The 16,593-nt window shown below is 42.0% G+C and overlaps 1 protein-coding gene across 2 annotated transcripts in view; it reads left to right on the top strand.

Moving 5' to 3' along the window:
• ADAMTS2 (ADAM metallopeptidase with thrombospondin type 1 motif 2) overlaps window positions 1-16,593 on the top strand; it is a 190,089-nt gene that overhangs the window by 66,103 nt on the left and 107,393 nt on the right. For both annotated transcript variants that reach the window (XM_064458419.1, XM_064458420.1), the window contains one exon: window positions 4,411-4,570. In XM_064458419.1, coding sequence (XP_064314489.1) covers window positions 4,411-4,570 — 160 coding nt within the window. The remainder of the gene's footprint in view (window positions 1-4,410; window positions 4,571-16,593) is intronic.

Raw genomic sequence — 16,593 nt, 5'->3', positions numbered from 1 at the left:
GGCCACTGCCATTGCCAGTATCTGTAGATCCTGTGGTCCTTGAAAGCCTTGGAAGCAGGTCTTCAGGGATGTGCAGGAGCCCTGTTACCCCCAAAAGAGATTAGTGGAGCTCTAAACCCCAGCCCTGTGTATTGCAATGGACTCACTGGTGGCTTATCAACGATTTTCTTGTCTCAATTAGACAGGACAGTCACTCTCTGCCTTCCTTGTAAATTTTTTCCTGTGTGGTTTTCACTTCTAAATAACCGCCTTACTAACCTAGCAGAGGTTTTGATTCTCTGAACTGCAGTTTCCTTTTGATTAAGTGTCTTCTGCTGTAGTCTTTAATGCATATTAATGAATGCTAAGCACTGCTTGACTTGAGTAATTTGCAGCTGGGATCTAAAAACCCTTGGAAGGAAGGCCTGGGGATGTCCAGCTTTGGGAAATAGTGGGATATTATAAGCTCTTTGCTACAGTTTGGTGCATTCCAAAGGCAAACACTTTTTCAATTAATTTATATTTTTATTAGTCACAGGACACAGTTGCTGCTGCCATCGTTATTTAGCAATATTCCCATATTCACTTTCATTTCAAGTAAAAAGTCCCAGAAGAGGAAGGGAAAAGGGAACAGTCAGCTCAGTGGTTTTTCAGAATTGGAAATCCTTTCCACAGAGATGCTCAATCCCACAGCTAGTTCTGAATTACACGGCACGTGTGTGGCTGCAGAGTGTTAGTGCTGGGGAGGCACTGCTAATCTGTAATTCCTGGAAGTGCAGCAGTCCTGGGGTGGACGACAAGCAGCATAGGGTAGAAAAGCACTGTTGGAAGCAGTTACTTTTAAGCTCTTAGTTCATGAAAGCAACTACTGTTCTTCTGTTCAGAACTTGGTGAAACTGATAATTGAAAGGCTCATCATGTCCAGATGATGGCTGGAGAATTTTCTGGAGTCCTTCTAGTCTAACATGTGTTGAAGGCATAGATATGCTCAAACAATACGGCATTTCTGTTTTAGTCATTTTCCAAGAAATTGCAGCAACTTTAATACTCTCTGTTATCACTTGGTGGTCATCTGATGGTTGTCCTGGCATGACAGGCTGGCACGAGGGTGATGGCATCCATGGGTAAGAACAGGACTGATGGGTAAAGGGCATGAGCAAACCCACCCGTGCTCCTGTGCTGCTGGAGCGATGCCTTTATGTTGCTTGCTTGGCTGTGCATGACACTGGTGTTGAGTTGATGACTAAAAGCAATCTCCCTTTCATGGTGGCTTTTTGAGGGTGTTCTGGGTAGTATCAGAAAAAATGCATTAGGATATCCATCTTGAGCTTTTCATGTTCAAAGCACTTGGCAAAAAAATAACAAATCAGCCTTGTAATTATCCTGCAAGACTGTTGTTATGCTGGTTCAGAGGTGGAGAAATGGAAGTAAAGAGGTTAAATATCTTACTCAAAGAAGCAAGGAAATGTGTGGTGGAGACATTCAGGAGCCCCACATATTTCTTAATGAATCATTTATAACTGTGGGTATATTATTAGGCAGATGGCTTGAACTGTGGATTGCTGTAGGAACTCCGCCTTGCCGTCCAGATGAATTTTCTTCTTAAACTCTTAAGCAGCCATTTTTTTTTCTTATTTTATTTTATGAGAATATGTTGGTTAAATCAAAGACTGTGTAGGATATACAGTATATAAAAATATGTAATTCTTTTGCAATTCAAACACACACTAACTCTTTCCTAATAATTCTGACCAAAAATAATTTATATGTTTCTCAAGACTAAAGTAAAAGAGAAATTCCCATGTAAGAGACAAAGTTATTTTAGTCCAAGAGTAAAAAAGACATATTCAGCTGTGCTTGAAGGTTGAATTCCTTCCTTTCTACACTCCAACAGAATTAGGGAGGATACTGCCATGGGGATGTACAGCGTGGTGTCTACGTCTATCCAAGAAGCAGAGTGTGAAATAAGAGCACCTGATGGATGGCCTACTCTCTGGCAGTATTCAGTGCCACATGAATCCCCCTGCATGCAAAAGGGCTACTGTCAGGCACAATGATCTGCAGGAAATGCCAGTGTTTGACCACTGGTTTTATGTCTTGGGAACCAGCATTCAAATATCTCTTTTGTTTAGCCTTACAGTCTGTCCTAGGGTGTCGCCTTCATCTTCTCGGGGGGAATCTTCACTCTGACCAGATGTTTTCTTTTCCAAAAGGCCACCACCCCCTGGAAGCTGAAGTTCACCTATAAAAGTTGTTCTTCTGTCTAATCAGTTCAACTACTGATCGTAGTTGCCTATCTGTTAATTTTCTCAGATCTAAATTCCTCCAAACTCTCATCAGTACCCCCTGCTGCATACAGAGTGCAGCAGTGTTCCCCTCAGGATCCTGAAGTATGGTCTGCATTTTAAACTAAGATCTGGCATTAGCCGCTTAGTTAATAGTAGGTTAATAAATCTGGAAATACATATGAACATGTGCGCAACCATGTACCTTACTTGCAAAAAGCAAAATTACATTTTTTTTGACATGACGGTCAAGCTCTCTGTGTATTTCTTGTGGGCGTATGTATGGCATGTGCATCATACTCTGTGCCCTTGAGCATGCAAATGCTTGTTCCTTCTTTATCTCTAGTTGTGCATTTCTCACAAAAAGACTTAAAAAATCCTGGATATAATATTAAGATCCAGAAGAAGTGTGTGTGTGTATACAATTAAAATATACATTAAAAGGGGAATAACATAATTTCTGATTTTTTCAGGTATTCCTCTTTACAGCAAAAGATCAGTTGCTGTCACTCTGGTTCAGCACTTATTTTCTTGGTTGTCTTAGCTTTCTTGAGCTGCTGAGCCTGTCTCACCTTTTTTGTGTCTGATGTAGAATCTAAATTAGATAAGAAGAAACAGGACAGGATTTCAAATTCGGTTTCCGCTATACAGGCAGGATGGCATCAGTTTAAATTGCTTCGATATAATTTTGCTTCTTTAATCCTTCCCCTTCAATCTGTTTTTGTATACATTATATATATGAAATCTGGGGCTGGAAATCTTGCCTAATGTAAGTTAAGACATGACAAATGAACCTGACATTTTTCCAAGGAGGGAACCAAAGAACATACTGTATTTATAGCAGTAGGAATATAGTTTGCTGCATGTAGAAGAAAAATATGTGTTGTATGAGAACTTTAGTGCTGGGATATGATAAGAGTGTTTAGATGATACTTCTTTCAAGTGAGGATATGGGGTTCAAAGGAGCCAAACTGCTTCTCCTGGAAGCTGAGGTAGGGCTTCACCCAGCAGAGGGTTTAGGCTGCCAGAAGCTCAGACAGCAAGATGAAGCTTGTCACAGTGTCAAGGTGTTCTCTTGTGCCCAGTTCAAAAGTCCAGTGACCCCAGGATCATCAGTGGCCAGAGTGGGAAAGAGTGTGATGAAGGAGCTTCTGAAGGTTGGATCTGGGGCTTCTTTCAATAATAATCTAGACGATTTCTTTCACGTTAATAGTAAGACTTTCTGTTTACAAGCTAAGAGTTCGTTAGTTTAAGTTCTCAAACACAGATGTGCAAACATATGCAGAAAAATTGAGTCAAGCCAGCCAGCTCTGCAAGCCAGCTACTGGCTGCTGTGATGTTCTGCAGTAGGGCTGAAAAAGGAGACAAATGCAGGCGATCCAGGCGCCCAAGTTGTTTCAGCTGCATGAAGATGATGACAAAACTTTTTAAAGTTTTCAGTCTTTATGAGGGCTTCCCCTGAACATGGTGGGAATCGTTTGGTTGATGTTCCTTTGAGGTGCTCTGTAGAAGTGCAAATATCTCTTTTTTTCCTACCAGGGTATGTGATCCAGTCTGAATAAGTTTTTATTTCTTAGCAATGCACTAGTGACGCCTTTTTTAAACTAGTTGTGGCTAATTCTTGAAGGAGTATTTTGTCAGCTGAATCCTTTGTTCAGCTTAGTTGACTGCATGTAAGACGTAGTACTTTTCCATCTTGCTTCTGAACAGAAGGCTGACTCTAGGTTTTTTGACTGTTGAACTGCACATCAGGTCCAGTTTATGGCACTGAACTGATCCTTTATTTAGCAGAGATAGTAAACACTGGAGTGGCCTGGGCCTGACAGATAGCTAAGGCCATAGTAACTTTCATTGTAGCTGGTTTGTAATGGGGGCTGTATTTCCTAGATAGATTCTTAGGCCTGTACTTCACTCGTGGTTTGGGAAGTCCTTTTGGTTCAGGGTTGTAGCTTTTGTCCTTTCTTGTCAGTTGGGGAAATGATGCTTCGTTTTGCTTTAATAAAGAATTCACCTGGCTTCTTCTCTGCATCCTAATTGTTCTCTAGAGAGCACTAAGGTGTGCTTAAGCATATTGTAACTGTTTACTCACAATGTCTGCTGTATGTGTAGTAATGCAAAATCTTCGATCTCTGCTCTGTCGCTGCAGGCTGGCATGATTCGCACAGACAAGGACGAGTTCTTCATTGAACCTCTGGAGAAGGGGGCCCAGGAGGAGGAGGAGGGAGAAGGCAGAACGCATGTGGTTTATCGCAGAGCAGCTGCCAAGAAGCAGCTTCCTATTGAGAACACAGATACCCTGTATAAAGGTAAGGCAGAGATGTTAATGCCAGCTGATGTATAAAGTGTTGCTGAAGGCATGTAACCGATGTGATCTGTTACCTCTGGCTTTTTTATCCTTAAAAATGGAAATACGTTCTTCTCCCTCTGTGGATGAAAAGATAGGGAAGGAGTCGAATGCTTTACCTGAGGTAAGCAAGCATTGCAGCAGCCAAAACCATCTCCAGGATGGTTGAACTGTGTATGCTATAAAGAGTTTCCTTGGCTCTGGAGATAGCCAGCATAAAGTTGTGTGTCACATGGAGTCCCTGGGTCCGAGGAGAGGAAGGGGATGCTGGATGGAGCAGCTGTGCAGAGGTGCCTGTGTGTGCTGGGGACAGGTGGCAGTGCTGGCTTTGCAAAGGCTGTGTTGGAAGGCTGCAGCAAGGACACCGAGGCTGACGTGGTACACGGGCTGCTCATTGACATTGTCTTCACTGGGCTGGATTTAATCCCAGCAGGGAAATAATGGTATCTTCAGATATGAACACAAACTTTCTGGATTTATTTATGAGTTTCCAAGTGTGGAATTTAACATACTAAGTATGTGACAGACAGTGATGGAACAACAGGAGCTAAACATAAACATCCGTTCTATGTAGTATTTTCTGTTTCTCTGGTAACTGCTCAGATGTTGCACCTTTTTTTTCTGGAACAAATAAGGGATGCAAATCCAGTAAGTGGATGTTTTGACAGCTGATGTTAACGCTGAGATTAACTGGGTCATTTGAGTGGAAACAACAAAATCACTACATTTTTGTTCCAAATGTGTGTACCAAACTGCAGTTATTTGCCACTCAAACCCTAATATTATCTTATTTCAGTATAATACATTTTCAAGTATAATGCAGTGTGTTAGATTGTCCTTTGTAGAAATCTTCCCGGTGATCCCCATCCCTCTACTGTGCTACCTTAATAATTTTCAAAAGACAGAGAGTATGGTACTTATTGTAAAAATTCTTCTCTATACTCTACTGTTGCATATAGTAATCCCCAGAAACCACCTGAAGGAACAGATAGTCACAGAGATGAGGCACTGAAATTAGGGCCAAGTGAACAATACAGACTTCTCAATGTTCAAGTTGAAACAGGGAGAAAAAAGCAAGGAAGCAACAGCATTTGACTAACTTTTTTTTTTCCACTTTGGCCAACAAAATGACCCATGATTTTTGTGACCAATGGAGCGCGGTGTTGGGCTCTTCTCATTGCCTTCACATCGTTCTGGAGCAGAGCTGGTGGACACAGGATTCTGAGTGCCGCAATCCCAGAAATATGGGTTTGAAGTTGCTCTGTTAGTAGATGTTTACAAAATCATTGCAGTGTTGGAAAATATCAGCCAGTTACTGTGTTTCCTCTTAAACAAAAGAGGCTTGATTTTATTCACACCTTATGGCAGTATTTTTGTTTTTGGATGGTAAATATTCCTCAGGAGTAGGAGTCTGGTACACAGAAAAGTGTAAATTGTAGATCAGCTCCAGTTATTGGCATGTGGTACCTGCTAGAGGAAGGCTCTGACAGCAGTATCTGAAAACACCTCTCTGAAACGCAGTGCCGTGCTGCATGGCTTCTTGTGGAGCTGATGGCGGGGCTGCTCGTGGGCTGCCCGCCACGACTGGCAGCAAAGCTACATGTGGTGTGTGATGCTGCCAGACTTCTGCATCTGTCACCTCACCTGCGCTGTGCACTCACGTAAGGACTGAAGTTTGTGGGCTCTGGTACAAAGGCACAAAGTAATAGTAGCCATCAGCCAGCACTGTGGGATTAAAAAGCAAAAGTGAGGCCGAACTCATGCAGGCCGGGCTGAGATGTAGCACTGACCATGTCTGGAACAGCAGGTGTCAGTGACAGGTAGGAACAGTTGTGAGTTTTCATATTTCAAATTTTAAACTAAGGAAAAAATGCTAAGACTAGAAATCTTCCCTTCCATCCACGATTTTTTGATTCATAAAATTGATTAAAGATTACTTTTTATTTTGGAAAAAACCCACTATACTGTAGGGGTGTGTGTGTGTGTGTCACTGAAATTCTCTGCCTTTAACAAAAAACAAAAGGAAACGGCCACTCCAAAACTGGTCTGTTCTCCTGTGCTTTTTATTAAACCTGGCTTCCCACCTCTGATTTGCTTTAGGCAACAGGCATGGAAAGGACATGCTTTCAAGAACTGTCATTTTATTTTCCAGTTTGTCTTTTTCTGGGATGCATCTAGTTTTGGTTAACAAGCGCCAAAATATTTAGTGACCGGGCATTGATAAGCATGCTGTGCTGCGTGTTTCCATAGTGCTCTAAATTAATCAATGGGCTTATTTAGGAAATACTTAGTAGGGCACTTTTAGCATACTGCATCTATTAAAAAAAAAAAAAAAAAAGAGGTTAACCAAGAGCACTCCCCCTCTTCCACCATCCCTGGAGACAGCTGCATTGTTGCCAATTCCCATAAATTTACATGTGATGAATTGTAACACTTGGACTATTTTTAAAGGTCCAGCCTCCAGGAATCTTATGAATATGTGATGATTTTTTTTTTTTCCCTAGGTGAGCTTCTGGCTCTTTTAACTGTTGATTAAAACTTTGTAGTTTCTGACTGTGTAAATATTTTATAGTCATGAATAACACAAAGCATATAGTATTCCATAATTTTTAAGACAGCATCTTTCAAAATCCCATGATATGTTAATTTAATCCCATTATTTGGGAGGGGATTGTGAGTCATGTTTTCTGAATGTTTTGGTTTGGATAGATAGATACAAATTCTTTATAAATATTCCTATCTCTGGCACTCTTTTCACAAGAAATAGGACAAGCTGTTCTCACCCCAGTGAAACAGGAGGGGAAGGAATCAAAAGCTGCATGAATTTTGTGTTGGGTGGGTCAGTTGTCATTTCAAGGACCTGGGGCTTATTCTGGGCAGTGGTCATGCCGCACCTTGCACGACAAAAGGGCTTTGGGATTTACTCCCACAGTTGGTGGGTCCCTTAGGATGCTGCTGTTAGGGAAATCTCCCCAGGCTCTCACTTGCAGAAGTGGGGCTGGGTCTGTGGAGCAGAAAATCCCAGCGGGCCACAGGGAACTTCCTGCAGCGCAGGGCACGGGGCTGTGCAGTGCAAGGAGGGTTCTTCACGCCCCTCATCTCCACACAGAAGTGAAGACCTCTTCATGCCCAGTGTGCTGCCTGAGCAGCTGGTCTTGTTTAGTCATTTGAGACTTTGGGGGCAAACTTGCTTTAACTTTAGTTATTCTGGTCATGAATGCAGGACAGCTGCAGAACACCAGGAGAGAGGTCCCTGAAGCTGATGTGCAGTTGATCTTCCCCAAAAACCAACTAGGACTGATGGAAGATCCATCCACTGATTGGGTGGGTGGGTGGATTCATGCATAAAGAATAAAAAAAGTGTTTTCCCAACCGTGGGAACAAATTCTAGGTTGTGCTAACAGGTACAGTGAGGTGGAAATGACAGCAGGGTTTGTCTAGCATTTTCCATATGCTATTATCTATCTTTTATATTACAGTAAGGGAATTTGAGATTTTGTTTCATCTGTTTAAAAAAAATGAACAGACAAAAGACAGAACCTCCTAAGACCTGGAGAGATCAAGGTATGCATCTTCTTTTATAAAAGCTCTGCCAATGTGCTGGGTTTTAAGCAGTGGAATGTGCTGGGAAAGAATGGGCATGAAACGAGCTGCAGAGCTGTAGTCTGATTTCAGACCGTACCAGGTTTGCTTTTGTGTTTACATAAAACACTATCAGGATATTGGGAAAAGTAAATGCTTGTTTTGGCAGCCTGAATCATGGTGTTATGACTGGTGTAGGATTATCTAGTGTTTGCAAGAATCGCAGAGTAAAGGGTATAATATTTCTACCTGTTTTCTCCTCTCAAACAATACTATTTGTTAATGTACCGGAGAAATGTAAGCATCATATTTTAGGCAGGTAATAATCTGCAGCAGAGTAGTACTGCGAAAGTCTGTGCGAGCTCACTACAAATTAGGCTAATTGTTTTGGAAAGAGAAATATTTTCATGTAGTGGTTGATGTATTGCAGGTATGGTGGGAATAAACCCTATTTTTTCTGGCAACTGCTTTTACTACTTGCATGCATAATTTATCTTCCTCTAGATAAAAATAAGCAGCATGTTGAAAATATTTTAATATTTCCAGTTGAATTCCTTCTTACAAAGATGAGAAATGTTGCTTGACAGCAGTAAAACTTCCTATATGATAGAACTAGAATTAAATAGGCAAGCTAGAGGAGGTTGTTTTTTTTTCTTGAAACTGCTGGATTTTTGCTTAAATATTCTTTAGATGTAAAGTGAAAAGATGGTAAGTATTTAATTAATGGTTACAGTGAGGTCTGGAAAACCAGCTTGATTTTTGTCTCTGAAGACAATCTGATTATCAGGCTTGTAAGCTTTATATCACATTTCCCCAGCTAAATTACTGTGTCTGTTATGTTGATCAACTGAGAGGAAATGATTATACTAAAACTTCCTTAAGGTTTGCTTTCTGTCTCAAAATCATTGTCTAAATATGCTGCTCCGAGTTTTATTGTATTGCTTGACTGATGAGAAACAGAAATTCAACTTTAGTTGACAGTTTTATTTACTGTGTTCCTAGCCAAGAACAGTTTATTACTGAGGAAGACAGCAAGGTAACGCTCCAAATGTGCTTAAACCAAGCAGACTGTTGTTTCTTTAACTGCTAATTAAATCCCTTGGAATGGCCAAGCCCAGTCTGACACAAGTCCCATCATGAAGAGGCTCGGGGCTGACAGGATGGACAGTCACAGCCTCTGCTGGAGAACTGTGACCCCTTCCCACGGCAATGCTTGGGTTTGCTTGTGGTCAGACCTTCAGAGGGGTGGTGGCTTGGTGCTGAAAGATGTGATCACTTTGTGTGACCCCATGATGTACTTCCTGGGGCAAAACCCATCCTTTTCTTTATGTTTTTTTAAGTCTACCACTGTTTCATTTTTTTATGTCAAGGGATCTCCCTGGCCACAAATGCATACCAGTTGGGTAAATGGACAGAAATAAGTCACTGCTTCTACTAAATAGAGGCAGCCAGCTCCTTTCTGACAGATACTCAAACCCTGTCAGAGCAGAGCTACTCCTCAATCCTGTTACTGACTCTCCTGCCCCTCTGCGACGCAAAAGGACAAAAGTCTTTCCTCCTCCTCACACTGATGGGACATTAGGGAGTCCTGAGGCGTTGGGGGCCAGCTCATTAGGAGAGAAATCCGTGTTGATACAAGCTGAAATAACCAAACACTAGAAGGTGTTGGGAAAGAAAAGAAAGTAAAAATATCATAAAGTTGTAACAACTCAGTTGCCAGAGCTTTGCAGGTTTTAAAGATGATATTTCAGAGGAAGACTCCTCCATCATAGTCCATCAAACTGTCAATGCCATTGATTTACTAATGTATTTAAATTACTTTTTAGAAACCAACGTGCATCTGGTGTATATTTTTCTGGATTGCCTGAATTGACACTCACATTGGCTGCAGGCTGGCTGGTTGCCATTCTAATTTACAGAAACTTTCCTGGTTACCTTTGCAGGGGAACAGTTCCTTCAGGAAACTGAAGTTTCTCCAAATTCAATCAATATTTCCTCTCAGCGTGTACTCCTGCTGATTAATTACTGTTGCCTTATTTTGCAGTCAGTAAGGCACTGATGACAATATTTTTTGTCTCTTTCCTACATCATCTGTGCATGATAAATACATCTTGGGTTTTCTCTGAATTTCACATTGCAGATTCATGGGGCTTTTCTGGGAAGAGAAAGATTGAGAATTCAATTGCTATTCAACTTTTGAATAAGAAGCAAGGTTATGCAGTCATGAAAAAACCAAGTCTCCAGGGAGTGGTATTAGGCCATTGGATGTCACCCTTCCCAACCATAGGCGCAGCTGATGAAGCAGTTCTTTGCTAGCACAGGCAAATAAGAGTCTTGCAGCAATTTTAATATGAAACTTCAGGATAAATCTAAAGGTTTCTATTTTTATAACAGTGCAATAAATCATCTGGGATGATTAGGTGAATGCTAATAACAGTGCTCTTACATATGCTTGGTGTGAAATACAAGGAATAGCCTCATTTTTGCAGAGCTGATGGAATTTTCTACCATAGACCTCCCCAGCGTGTGGCCTTAGCTGTGCCACAGAATGGTCTCAGGTAAAAAGTCAACCAGTCCTACGCTTGTGGGACAATCAGTTTTCCTTTCCCTAGAAATAAAATTATAATGAAGATAATAGAACTTTTTTTTTTTTAATACTAGTAATTTGCTGTGGTTTTTTAGGGGGCGGGAGGAAGGGAAGTGCCCATGTAACTAAAGCTCCATGATGATGTGCATGCATATCAGGACCACAGTAAAGCCGTGTGGGCTATTTTTACAGTGGGCTTTTTTGAATTTTCAGGAGCTTTGGAAAGTATATGGCAGCTGCAAAGGATTTTGGCTTTTATTTAAAAACCATCTCCTTCTCCCAGATGCTAAAAATCGCTTTCAGAATGGTGGAACGTGCATTAAATAATTTATCATTATTGTTTCCTCACAGTGTCAAATGCGGTAGTCACCGCAGCACAGTTTTGTTTCACCAGTAGCAGAAATCCTCTTGTAGATAAGTAAAATCGGTGGGGCAGCGCGGAGCAGTGCAGAGCACTGTGCTGCACGGTGATGCTGCTGCTGGGACGGGGAGCAGGGAGAGGCTGGAGCTGGGAGCTGCCGCGTGGGCCAGCTCCGCTACGGATTCATGGCGCTGAGCTGTCATCTCCCTCTCCCAAACACTCCACAAAACTGCAGTCATTCCTGTAATAAACTGTTGCTAAACACAGAATACAGGAACGCAATAAGAGTATGTTGAGAAGCTCAGTTTCTATGTTTGTCCCCACCTTTCTCATTAGGTAGCTTGGGATCAACATAAACTTCAAGGAAGCGCTTAGGGCCATGCTCAACTTTACGCAGGTACTTAAGTCAAATTGATTTCAGTGGGATTCAGATATGTACCTTAGGCTAAATATGTTTTATTCTGAATGGAGGTGGATTCCTCTTTTGGTTATGAGGCAAGTTACCAGAGCAAGTTATTTCCATTCAAATATGCATTAACTAAAGGTGAACAACTTAATTATTTGTGCTTCTTTAAATATCACCGATTTGCTTATATCATTGTGTAAGGTAAAAATAAAATTAATTTCGTTCTCTACTGATGAGTTCATTTTAGCCTCTCTACTAAATTCAAACACTACGATAAGACTCTCCTAAGTGATTCTTGTGAACAGCTCATAGCTAGAGCTGAATATTACCAAACATTGCTAAACATAACAAAATGGTAATAGAGCTGATATTGGTCTATAAAACAACAGTCCCCAGTTCTCTTACAAACACTCCTGCAAAATTTTTCTGAGAAGCTCTGATGAAAGTGTGGGGAAAGTGCTCATTTTATTTTTCACATTTTTTCTGTCAATTAATTCAGCACTAGGAGTGTGTGAAACTAAGCTTGATTAATCACTTGTTTGTTGATGTTTGAATTTAGTCAGCACTTGTTTGTTTATAGTTACGTTTATAGAGACAAAACATTTTACAACAGATTTCATTAAGGTTCGTTTTTGTTCTTCCTTGTAATATCCATTGATCTCGCAGTCCTTAATGAATTTAGCCTCTCAGTCTCCTGGGAGGAAAGAGAGAACAAAATATTTGCCTTTTGGACAAGAGTAACATAAACCTTGTTTTTACTGAAAGCTGATCCTGTTTCTTGCTGGGAATAGCCCGGTGTAAGAGCAGAGTTCATTGGAGCAGCAGTTCATAAGTCAGACCTTGCCTTCGGAGCCCGTGCGAGCGCTTGCGTGTGGGAGTGTGTGCAGCCGCCCACAGGCGTGTGAGGAGTTTTGCTTATGAAAATGTATGTGCACACCCACACGGTTTTTGCAATTTCACATTTACTGCTGAGTTTTTCTGCGAAGTGTCATCCTATTGGGGTTTGTTTATTTACAAGCTGTGTTCATGTTGTCCAACCTGCTGAGAAAGACAGAGGATGGCAATGATCCATCGCGTTTCTATGTCTCTGCCAGGCACAAAGGGGGAGAAACTTGTTCACAGGAAGACCTTAATATTCTGTCCTGACAAACTAAAAGTGTTCTGCAACCCATGTCTCTGTTTAGGAAATGGATTCTGGAACTGAGAATTCAAAAATATGGGTAGCATGTAGTGTTTTGTACCATGTTTTGTGCCATGGTATTCAAACTCTCTGTTTAATAACAATACGCAAAATAGCAGCTGGTATGCGTCACTAAAATAAGCTGTAGTAGAAAATGCTGATAAACATTTTCTGTTTAAAATGTTTTCTGACTAAAAGCAGCATAAATTTTGTCTGCTGTCCATGATAATGATGATAAAGTAGTTTGATCAGGTTAAAAGCTCCAGGCATCACCAAATGAAAGCAATGGGCAAGCCCAGAGTTGCAAGGGAGATGGATATCCTTCAAACATCTAAATTTCTGTCATTTCTTGCAACAGAAGAGCCACATGTGAGGCCTTGTGAAGCAGTCCAAGGATTAAAAATGTATTCCAGCTGGTTCTGACTATTCTCAGCTGTGTGAAATCTCCTCAGTGGCCGGCCACTGAAGCAATCCTGTGTGCTGCTTGTGGTATCTCGGTGCTTGCAGAAGGGGCACTGGAAGGGTCATTGCGTTTATAGCAGTGCGAGACCCAGCTGGAGAATGAGAAACAAATCGCTTGGTCTTTCTCTGCACTAATTTAATTCATGGTGGCTACCGCACGCCCCTACTAGCTAACGCTGTGTTGCTTGTGAGCTCAACGCCAGTTAAAGGGAGAGCATTTCAGGGCCTCAGAGCTGGTGCTGCATAGACAGTCATCATTGGGCATGCTCAAAGCTTAAGCCCAGGTAGCTAATGCCTGAGCTAAAGGGCTGTTTTCTTTAGCTGACTGTGTATATGGTAGGTTATGCATGATATAATGCATTTAATCACTACAATATGCACTGTTCCCTATAAAGGCTGTTCTTCCCACTGCCCTAACCCCATCTCCCAGTTTAGCCATGACTGCTTGTCCTGTCTCCCTTCTCCGTTTCAACCACAGGTCCCACGAGGCTTGGTGAGACACAGCGGTGCTGGGGAGCATAACAGTGCAGACAACTGCTGCTTGCCACTACTACCTGCTGGGTGCACGGGCCAGAGGGAGAGGATGCGGAGCATTTCACCTGCCTCTTGTAGATAGGGTGAGAGGGGGATGCAGCTCTTTGGGCCTGATTCTTCCCTTGGTGTGTGCAGGTGCAGTGATGAGCAAGGAAGCCCGTGCTTCTTTGATGCTTATGCTTTAGCAAAGCATGTGTTATGCTCTGTGGGAGGCTGGGAAGTACATCTGCAGTAACCCGGTGGTTGGTATGAATTAGGTGCCTGGTCTACAGAGCCTTGGTTTATAGCTAGAGCCTGTGTTGGGTAATAACTTTCTGTAGCTGTTTTGTAACTCTTGCTTATTTATTTGTGTTCTCTGTGTTTTGAATTCCCTAAGCAATGCTTGGGTCTGCCTGGACTTTTTAGGTAAAACATAACTTTCACTTGAAAAGCAAGCAACAGCAGTGCTAACTTTCATTTCAGCTAGTGTAAGTCTCCTTTCCCCTGTGCTTTGCTGAAATTAGAAGAGGCAAGAGGATCTTAGCCCAGGAAGAAAACAGCAAAATTTCTGATTCAGTTGCTTTGAATCTGCACTTTGGTACAGCAGTAAATTAATGTCTTCTTGAAAATCTGTGCTTTTCTATAGAGCAGAAACACTGTTTTGAAACAGCGAGAAAAGTGGGATAAAGCAGTAGCAGAAACTATGTTACTGCAAACTGTGAGCACAAACTCAAACTTTTTTCTAAATTACCATGTTACAAATGATTTATCATTATTTTTCAAAATATTTGTCCTAAACGTGTATGGCACAAAGTCCCGCATGCATGTTGGCTGGCAATGGTTTGAATTTAATTATCTTTGCTCATTTGAATATAAACCTCAGGAGTTGTGTTACATAACATTTGCATATTAGACTTAAACTGTTCCGTCTGCAGGACTGACTTGAAGCATGATGTAGTCTTAAGCCAAACAGTGATTATTTTGTTAATATGGAGGTGCCTTCTTGGGTTTGAACCATGTGTGTTAAAGGCCCACACATGAAGCAGTAGCTGCTTCAGTGACTTACCATCACATCCCACACGTGGCATGACGCTTTTGCCTGGTTTGAACCCTGCAACGCTGCCTGCACAGACCTGCGTCCTGACACTCTATTGCTGAAACTCTACTATCGTAATAATACAGGGGCTTAGCTGGTAATTGGTTTAAACCAATCTGACACTGTGCTAATGACAGACTAGTCCTCCTGTCTCTTGCCAGCCACACAGCCCCTCTGCCAGCTGTTGCTCTCTGAGCCTCATTGATGAGAGGGATGCAGTCACCAGCTGGGGGCTACTGGATGGTCCAACAATGCCAAGGCAGGCAACTGAATCACTACATTGCTTTCCTCAGTGCCCGTGGAGATGCTGCTCTCCACTGGCTGTGTGTCTCGAAAGAAAGCCTCACAGAGAGCGGCACCCAGTTGCCTTGTCCACTTGTCCCATCCCCGTGTAAAGGGTGAATGAAGCCCCTTGCAGACCAAGAGGTTCCTCTTTTACTGTGAAGTTGTATGGCTCTTGGAACTGCAGTGCGTCTTAATGGGTTAAATACTGTGTACTTTGTTTTTCAGCAGGTTCTTTGATTAAAAGCCTGGTATGCATCTTTACTCCTCCTTTTATCTGTGAGTTTTTGTGCAGTCACTTGCTTGTTCCAGCTCTCTGTGTGTGCTCGGACCATCTGGCACGGCTCGCCTGCCCGGCAATGTGTAGTGCTTTCAAGGGGAAAAATTATTAATCACAATCTGGATGGTGAGGGAGTTAGGGATTGGTTTTATTTCAACTCCAGAGCTGGCAGGTCCACAGGTAGGTAGTTCTTCAAAGAAGGTTTCTCAGCAGCCCTTTGCAGTACTGCCTGATGGGTGTGCAAGGAAAGGCAGCCAGAAATCCCAAAGGAGCAAGCGTCAGGGAGGAGTTAGGAGCTGCGTTCCTTGGTGGCTCAGCCTCTGCAGTCCCTCGTTGCTGGCCCGCTCGGAGGCGGTCATGCTGCAGGAGCATCGCGGTGCTAAGGATCGCTTTCCTTAGCACTGCTGGGCTTCAGACAGTTGTCCTTGGAACAAAATTAATTTCCCTGGGCTTTGCTCCATTTTGCAGGGTTTGGCCACTACAGACTGTCATTTTTAAGAGACATGGATTTTTTTTTTTTCTGCCGGTACTCTAATATTTTAACATTGTTTCAGCAATCGTAGCTTTTTAGAAATTGGAGCAATTATTTACAGGACATTTGAGGAAGGATTCTCTTATCCAAAGAACAATTCACACATAAGGCATGCTCAGTCCTAAAAGCAACCTGAAAAGAAAAGCCTAATAGTGGTTTCTATGAACTGCTACCTGTGGGAATTTTTTAAACTTATAATCTTGTCAGGTATCTGTGAACTTTGTGACCACGTCTGTTTGCCTGTCAAAGAGATCTTTTTTCCTGTTGTACATGTGGAGGCATATTACAGTTGTTGAAGGTGCTTGCTGACTGTGACTGGTGAGAGACACTGAGAAGTGTTTTATGCCTGAAGCAGCTGCCTCTGAAACGCCCATCACTGCTCCTCCCTTCAGAAACCACCCCGCACACTTAGCAGGGAAGGCAGCAGAGAAAGTTTACCTTGGTGGGGTAGGGATTTTTTTAAAAAAACTTTTAAAGAAATACGAACTATTGTTTTGTTTTCACTGTCTGGTCTCTTTTTTTGTGGTATCTTCAGAATAAATTGGCAGTGTGGTTTAAGTGACATGGCGTTTTGAATGGGTCTTTGGACACGGGAAGTGGTGAAATTTTGGAAGCATCATTCTTCCATAGGTCAGCAAACCCAGGTCACTTCACAGGAAAGCATCTGGTATGACTGGCAAACCAAATAGTGACATGAAGAATTG

Source organism: Phalacrocorax carbo, chromosome 8, assembly GCF_963921805.1.
Source record: "Phalacrocorax carbo chromosome 8, bPhaCar2.1, whole genome shotgun sequence".
Lineage (NCBI taxonomy): Eukaryota > Metazoa > Chordata > Aves > Suliformes > Phalacrocoracidae > Phalacrocorax > Phalacrocorax carbo.
Note: the sequence above shows the minus strand (reverse complement) of the source record. Positions and strands in the feature narration are given on the sequence as shown.